We start from the raw sequence: 8,966 nt of genomic DNA on the forward strand, positions 1-8,966 counted from the left end.
TATTTGTCTCATGTGAATAAACTGAAAAGTTTTTACATAAGAGAAATTCTCTGTAGTAGAAGATGCTTATAGAAATGGTAGGAAATTGCATTTGATCCACTGAAAGAGGTACTTACGGATGGAGGAGAAACTGAAACGATTTAATTGTTTTTTTCAGATTTATTGTAATATTTTGCAAAATAAATTTGAGAAAAAAACCAAGAATAACAGAAACATCTAATATTTTGCTAGATATAAATAAAAATCTTACACAAGGTGTGTTCAAAAAGTTAAGGGGACTTTCCACATTTCTCGCGCGACACGCATTCGATTCTTTATTTCTCTTTTTTGATATCTTGGTGGACATGTCCTCAATGTTGGCAAGATCATCCCTCTTCCACTTTTAGTTGGTCTTTTATGGATATAAATGTTACGGCGTTATCACACTTGCACATTAAAATTTTAATGTGATTCACATTAATTGTCGCTTGTGAACGTCCAAATATGTTATTTGTATCTTTGAGTCACTTAATATTTGGGGTTTTTCTATTTATTGATAAAGAAGTGGACTTGTCCTGCAAAAATAAGTTTAAATTTACCTAAAGCATAAATATTTTTCACATTAAAAAATTAAAGAGAAAATTGCATTAATTTTTCGCATTAATGCTATAAATCAATTTATATCAAATTTTGCGGGCCAAGTCTAAATACCTTTTTATCAACAAATAGATCAAATTTTGAATATAAAATGATTCAAACACACAGATTACACATTTGGACTCTCACCAGCGACAATTAATGTGAATCATATTAAAATTTTAATGTGCAAGTGTGATAACACAGTTAGATCTGGGGGGGAATTCTGTAACCCTGTGAAGTGATCACCTGTCAAAATTGGTGAACGCTTCACTAAAGTGATCGTAAAAGAGATTCTGTAACTTGCGATAGCTTCACGTGAAGGGATCACTTTTAGGTTATGTTTTTCACTTGTCAATTTTTCAGTGAAGATGATGTTATCACTCGGTGAAGCCACTGAAATTTTTTTTTCATAATCACCTTGAAAAACAGCACTACATCATTTCTAATACTCAATTCTAGTGTTTTCCATTGTTATTTAGTTCAAATATTGATGAAAATCTTAAATTTAATAAAATTTCAACACATTTCCCCTCTCTGCTTCACGCAAAGTTACAGAATAACTTTTCTAGCAGTCGTGAAGAGAAGCCCGTGAACCTTTCACTAGTGAATCTTTCACTAGTGAAGCGTTCATCGAGTTACAGAATTCCCTCCCTGGTAAGATGTGCTTGGCGATTTTTTGACATTGAAAAAAGAAAAAGAAAAATAAAACGTTTGAAGATATTGTTTTTTATTATTGGGGGTCACCGAAGATCGGAAGTTGTTATCTTTTACCGTTTAAGCTCTAGGACGGTGCCAAGTTGAAAAAAAAATCGATTAGGGTAAAGTGGTACAAGTTGGACAATAATGGTACAATTTGGACAGGGTTTTTTGTCTTGATAAATTTAGTACTTCATTTTTATTTGTATATTTTTAATGCTTTAGTTTTATAATTTGGTTTCTTGTGGTTAAAAACAAATTTTGTAATGTATTTATCAAGAAAAAAAATCCATATCCAACTTGTACCGGCGAATTGTCCAACTTATAACACTAATTCCAAATTATATCACTTTACCCTATAACTAATTTTTTTATGAAAAAATAAAATTAAACGTTGCGTTCCAACGTACTTGAATGTTAATTATAGTCTATATTAAATTAAAAAAAAATTATGTGGCACAGGCTCTTCACAAAAGGCCTACAACCAGTTAACCCTCTAACGGGTAAGACCGCCTCCAGGCGGTCTTCACAAAGTCGCATTTGCAGCGACAATAAAGGTTTTATTTATTTAAAAGTGCTATAGTACTACATCTCTTAAAAGTTTGAACTCATTTTGACTCTTCGTTTTGTTGCTATTCCCAGTTTTATGTGACAGGTCAGAGAAAAAGCAACAAAAAATATTTGTGCAAAAAAACTCATTTCCAATTTCCATAAAAATACCGATTTAAAGTTATCTGACTAAAATAAATTTATTTTAAAAAATTGAAAAAACTAAAAATGTGAATTTTAGAAGCAAAAAGAGTTTCAAAAAAAATTATATTTTCTCACCTAGCGCCTAAACTAAAAGAGATAATGAAGAATGGATGGTTTTTTCGACTTTATTGGATCATAATTATCCTAGAAAACATTGTTTTAGAACTTTTTTTCGCATATTAAAGAAAACACCGTTAGAGGGTTAATGATGATACTCGTTCTGGACATCAAAATCAGTGATAAGCTTATGGTAGCTAAGTACTAAATTATTTCAGTTATCGAAATAGCTCCTCCACAAATAAGGAGACATGTCATCTCCAATAAAGAAATGTTTAAGGGTTTTACGGAGCCAAGGTATTTTCTGTAAGGTGAATTTTTCTAGACGCTTCCGGGACATCACACCTCATGATACTCGCTTGCTCCTAGCCCGAGCACTGTTGCTTCCTTTTTTTTTAATTATGGGACAGAGCTCTTCTTTCTGTCGGATAGTAACACAATTCGCCGGCTTTCAGTTGCCTTTAAAATTGTGTGAGATACATTTGCAGGCTGCGGCCTCGTGATCACATCTCATTCCATAGAAATGTTTTTGTAGGATGTGATCTCCCATCGCTACTTCAAATGCGCTCCTTCATCTTTCTTAATAGGCTGATTGCGTAGGGATGTCCTGGGTACTTAACTTCTCTCTTGACTCCTGGCGGGTTAGCTAGAGTCGGTGGATTGATTCTCCCTAAATCACATCATGAGTCCTTCCAGCAGGGGTCTATCGACATTTCATTTTTCCCTTTTGCATAGAGGCATTGAAGACTAATGGCAAGTTTTTTTCTAAAGAGAATTAACTTATCAGTCTGATATATTTCGAAATCGTGCATTAAAAGCCATCTAAAAATACATTATTTCATAATGTTCGATGAAAATACAAGAATTACGAGCAAATTTCTTTAAGTCGCGGTGCAATATCTGAAACATTTTTACAAGTAAAAGTGAAAAATAGCTTCACTTTTTATTAGGTTTGATGGGCCCCTGCCTTCCATAATGGACCTAATTAATTTCTCTTTTCACCTTTTTTAAATCAAATTCTTGATTTCTTTTTATTAACTGTATTTTGCTTCATTTTCCTTTTCTTATTACATTTTATGCCACAAATTTGTAAGAGGGAATTACCCTATGTTTTGTGAGTCAATAAATGAATTGAATTGAATGAAAATGCGTAAATTAGGGAAAAACGGCGAGGCTTTGAGTGTGACGGTGAGCATTGGACTTTCAATGTGATTCTGCTCTAACTTTTAATACTTCGACTCGATTACTTAATAGAGCCTTTTGAAGTTTTGACCTTGAAAAACCATTATTAGGAATTATTTAATGAAATTTTCGTACATGGACGTAACGTCCGTCTGGATAATTCCTAAAACATATTCAAAAATGAAAAAAAAAATTGCACAACGAATTTTCGAGCAATCCCAAAAAACATGGCTTTGAATGGAAAGGAGAGAGCTGGAGGAAAATTGAGAGGTATGTTTGCAATTTATGGGCCGACTTCTGGGGGGATCCCCCGAAAGTCCTAAGTCTCTATCTCTAACCGTTTGGCTTCTAGAACTGACGATAGCCGGACGGACAAACGAGCAATCAGATTTCCACAATCAAGGGAGTCAAATATAGGGAGGCATTATATACTGCTCTCTCTGCGGGGTTCAAGCAGTAAAAGCAATTTTTGACGCAAATTGCTTCCAATGGCTCCGTTCAGTAATAACCTTTCGAAGAGATCAAGCCACTCCAAAACCAAGCCAAAACTATTCGAAAACCTACCGGAAGCCTAAAGTCCAAGTTCACATACTCGCCGCTTTAGCGCTGATTGTTCTGCCATTTCGAATTTCGGTATTGACACTTCAATCGTCAGCAATGTCAATAACAAATGCGTAAAAGTAGTTTTGTGGAAATTCAGGATAGCAGAACGTTTGAAATGCAATGTCATCAAAATAAATGTCCTTTTCATGAACTTGCTCACTTTTGTGTAACTCGTCGGTTTAAACTTTCGAACTTCCAACGGGGTTTTAGGTAATTTCTCTCTGATACCTTCGAATCGGTACAGAAAAAACCTCAACCGGAAAGAACTCTCAAATCGGGAAGAGTTGAATGAGAGGAATGTGTTATAAGTGTTATAATGATCATATTATTTATATTATATCGTGCAGCTAAATTTCAGATCTTGGGGTTCATTGGGGTTTAAGTTACCGTATTCATAAAAGAGAAAGAATTCATTATAAAATGAACAAATTTTTTATATAAATCATGAAAAGTTTAAGATTTTTAAAAATTATTTACATATTTGGAGAAATTATATATAATGTTTTTCGGATTTTTTGGAGTTGAACTTGATTCTGATCTGTATGCATGAATTTTTTTAATATTTAAATTTTAGTACTTGATGTACTTACTATTTATTTGCAAATTAAAATATCAAAATAAACCAAAATTTTATGTTATCGAATTAAAATAAATTAGTGATATAATTCTGCTATAAAATGTACCGAATGAATAAAATTAATAATAATAATTAAATATGTATTTCGAGAGTTTATAAGCGGTGTGTTATCATGCATAGAATACATAGAATTAATAAAAATTACATAGAATTTCCCGTACGGAGAAAAGACCTTTGAAAATCGATTTGGAATGCCAATGAAAAGTCATTATTACATTTTGTTTTATCCGCGTGGTGACTGAAGTATTTCCTGTTTAAATTTCGATTTTGCGACTGTCAATAAGTGTTTGCTTTTAATTTATTTGTGGAGAAATTAAATTATTATTGATTAAATCTCTTTATAACTTAGTGAAAGACTGAATTGACAGTTTCTTTCCGTACAGAAGTAGATCTTGAAAAATTCGAAAATCTATTTGAAGATCCAAAAACGAGACTTTCTTACTTCTTAATACTTTCGCAAGGTGGCGGAAGTTACATCCTGTTCGAATTTCGAAGTGCTTAAGTGTCAAAATGTGACGGTCTTCACATTGTTGTGAGGAAGAAACTGAACAACGACGTTTACTGTTCTTGTCCCAGTATTTAATCACTCCATAATCACTGAGTAACTCTTTTGCCAGCTTTTTAGTGTAATATTTGATAAATTTTCCCCACCTTGTTCGAAAATTTAGTATGAAAATTCGAAATTGAATTTGAATTCTTCGAACTTCAACGACTTTTTGTGCAAATAGAGTTCCATTTACCTTTCATCCAAGACACTATTGGAGAATCAAAATCTACTTGTGATCGGGCTCACTTGTTTTTCAGTAATTCCTAGTATTTCTAGAATGAAAATTCGAAATTTTATTTGATTTTTTCGAACATCAACGATATTTTGTGTAAATAAATTTTGTGTTGATTTCTGATTTAGCCGAGACACTTTTTGAGAATCAAAACTTCTGCCTTTGAGCACTCAGAATAGTAATTTAAATATCAAAATAATAAATAGATTATCCATATTAATTTACTTTCCATTACTTTTTAGTAAATTAAAAATTTTGCTTACTAATTGTCCTTTTGGACAAAATTTAATGTTAGTGTTTTTTTTTTCTTCTCTAATGAACTTTCAGGACGAATGGTCGAAGCCAAAAGCAGCAAAGAGGCGAAAAAAGGCTATAAGTGATTCAGATTGACGCATGTGAATGGATCAAGAAGCAACACTTATTTATTTCAATGAGACAATTCTCTAGAGAGTAAGAAACAAAACTACCAGCACGTAAAATATCAGCAAAAAAGGATGTGAGAGAAGCGCGAGATAAAGTGAAAAAGGAATGATGAGTTGTTGTCCCCAAAATGCATCCCCGTTGTACTTTTAAGTTTCCCTGCCCCCCCAATTGTAAATATAACTTGCGATAAATAAAATAATTGTAGTACAATTAAATTCTGTTGCTAGCAATTGTAATCTTCATTTTTTTCGATCGTTTTAGCAATTATTTTTATTAGTAATGAAATAACTAAATTCACAATGAAATCTTGTACATAAAACTACTTGTAGTTGTTTTTTTTAATTAGATGTATTCACACCTTTCTTTTCCTGTTTTAGTTTTTTTTTCTTTCCATTTGAGGAAATGCCAAGTAAGAAAAGTGGTGAATAACGTAATGAGGAGTTGAAGGATATTTTTTACTGGACACTCTTGATATTTTAAAATCACGCAATGCAGCATTAGAAAGGAATTGGGAAAAAGTGAAGAGATGACATTTGAAAAATTGTTTTCCAAGAGTCAAGGGAAATTGATTTAGTGTTCTTTCTCTTTTGAAAGCAAAAAATAAAAGAAAAACAAAATAATGGAAAAAAATATACCAATTGCCCAAAAAGCAATTCACATTTTTCTAATCCGAAAAATATTTTATCAATTGAACAACGTGATTTTTAAAATAATAGGCTGCCAGCATTTATATACAATTAAATTGAAGAGAAGAAGAAAAAAAGGAAGAAAAATATGAAAAAATTGAAACATTGTAACGTTTAGTGAACCTAAGAAAATGTTATTAAATAAAGAAGGATTAATTAACAGCAATGAGTTTGAACATTATTTTATAGGCGTCTTGAAAACAAAATGAAATAAAATAGTTTTTACATAAAATAACAAAAAAAAAGTAAATTCAAAAAAAGCAGTAAATTAATTGTATTATAATGAAAAAAATTGTGTAGGTAAAATTAGATACAGAATTGTATACGTAATGTGATATATAAAAAAAATCTTTTGTAATACATGTTTTCTAGTTAAATTTCTACACATTTTTTGCATTATTTGGTGTGTGCTGAATTTTTACATACAAAGATCAAAATACTATCTTTGATGGCGAGATAAGCTGCGATTTCTGCCTTGTAATAACTTTAGTTTTTTTTTTTTAACTTTATTTTGCTGTTGAATTTCTTTCAATTTGCAGTCTGTTCTGACATTTAGCAAAATAATAAGCGAAAAACGCCAATAGAATGCAACAAATGTCAGCCATATTGAAAATACTAATTTTCTATTGGTCAAAAAATTATTTTGCTAAATGTGAATGGGACTTTAAGTAGATTTGTTGTCTCCGTGGAAAAGAAACAATCTCACAAGACGATTGCAGATGAGCATTCTTTCCACTCTTTTTCAGAATTTAGATTTCTCGTAGTTTTCCTGTATTAGTTACTTTATTTAATTTTACACACAATCTCCTATGTGGTTCTGTATATAAGTAGTTGAATTATTTGTCTTCAAAATTTATGCATTTATGTCTAATTTATATAATTTTCAGTCTAAAAAATTCTCAAAATATTGACGTCTTTTATGGTATCTACACACTAGAAGCAATTTTTGTCAGAAATTGCTTTTCTAAAACTGTTTTTCACGGGAAATTTTCTTAAAAACAATTTTTTTTTTAAATTGCTCCTATAGTGTGAAGTGAAGAGGCCCTTTAAGGATTAGTGTCAAAAAAGTTGAACCTCTGCTCAGCATCTACAGAAATACCGAAGCAACTGGGTAAGGAACTACGAAAAAAAAGTGTCCAAAGGTAAAGTACAGCCAATCCCTGGCTATGGTTTCCGGATTTTTGTTTTTTTTTCATTTTGTTTTTTACACTTTTTTCCAGTTTGTCTTTGGAATCTTTACTTTCGGTAATATTTGTTTTTTTTTTTTGGAAACTTTGTCTTTGGAAATCTTGTCTTTCATATATTTTAAAAAGTATATTTTATTAAATAAAATAATGAAATTACAACGGTATTTTTTAAAGTTTTTAGTTTTACAGTGCTGTCTCGCTATATGCACAGTTTGGGTACTTTTTTTGACAGTTCTCTCTCTGAATATGCACAACTTTTTTTGAAATTCCCAACGGTTTTTTTCTTTCTTTTAAAACATTATTATTTTTTTATTGTTCTAGAATTCCCCGTGTTATTTTAACTATAATATGAGACAGAAAAAATAAAATTAAGATAATTAAAAACGAGAAAAATTAGTTACCAAGAAAATAATTTTCTTTATTACTTTGTCAAAATGTAAACAAATTGATTTTGAATGCAACCGACACAAAAGCTGTGCATATAGAGAGTGTGCATATAAAGAGACAGAACTGTATTCTTTAGGGCAAGGGGAAATTTTCTGTGTTTTTGGGAAGTTTTTAGTTTCGTCCTTTGGGGCAAAGGGAAATTTTTGGAAAGTTATAAAATATACTTCTACAAAATGTATGAGAGACAAAATTTTCGATAATTGTGCAACAAGTATGAAAAAACAAGATTTCCAAGGACAAAGTTTCTAAAAACAAAAATTACCGAAGACAAAGATTCAAAAGACAAAAAACTGGGAAAACACATTTAGAAAATTGGTTAAGAAGTATGCAGGTTAGAAGGTTATTGACATTAGTAACATGCCTACACACAAATAAAAAGGTAAAACAGACAAAAATGAATTAATTATGATTACTTAACCAAGTCATTACCGATGAAGACCTTTGCAACCTGTTTCAAAATTTCAAAACCTTTCCAAAAAATCCAACTTTAACCCTTTAAGGACGACTGGGTCACCCGTGACCCATAGAGAAAATAATTTTTCCTGACTACCTGAAGTTATTTCTTTGTAATGTTTTTACCAAATCACGAAGTAGAAAGATGTAGGAATCTAAGATATTTTTTGCAAATCTCTAGCTATTTGCTATATAAAAAATATTTGTGCTCAAAAATAACGAATTTTCGGAATTTTCAAATTTCTACGTTGGTACTTGAATTTTAATATTTTTAATATATTTCTAATTTTTTTTAAGCAAAAACCTCTTATGACAAGAAACTATAATAACTATACATAATATTTCTCAACAAAGTAAAAATTATAGTCTATTGGTATTTTCAGGAAAGCTTAATAATTTTCATGGGTCATATACGACCCAATCGTCCCTAAAGGTAAAAAACACC

The 8,966-nt window shown here is 31.0% G+C and overlaps 1 protein-coding gene across 1 annotated transcript in view; it reads left to right on the plus strand.

Annotated features, from left to right (window-relative positions):
* LOC129805846 (integrator complex subunit 3 homolog) overlaps positions 1-6,596 on the plus strand; it is a 45,785-nt gene extending 39,189 nt beyond the window's left edge. Inside the window, exon 9 of the mRNA XM_055854063.1 lies at positions 5,653-6,596. Within this exon, the coding sequence (XP_055710038.1) occupies positions 5,653-5,715 (63 nt within the window). The 3' untranslated portion in view covers positions 5,716-6,596. The remainder of the gene's footprint in view (positions 1-5,652) is intronic.
* Positions 6,597-8,966: the final 2,370 nt, after the last annotated feature.

Source organism: Phlebotomus papatasi, chromosome 3, assembly GCF_024763615.1.
Source record: "Phlebotomus papatasi isolate M1 chromosome 3, Ppap_2.1, whole genome shotgun sequence".
NCBI classification, from domain to species: domain Eukaryota; kingdom Metazoa; phylum Arthropoda; class Insecta; order Diptera; family Psychodidae; genus Phlebotomus; species Phlebotomus papatasi.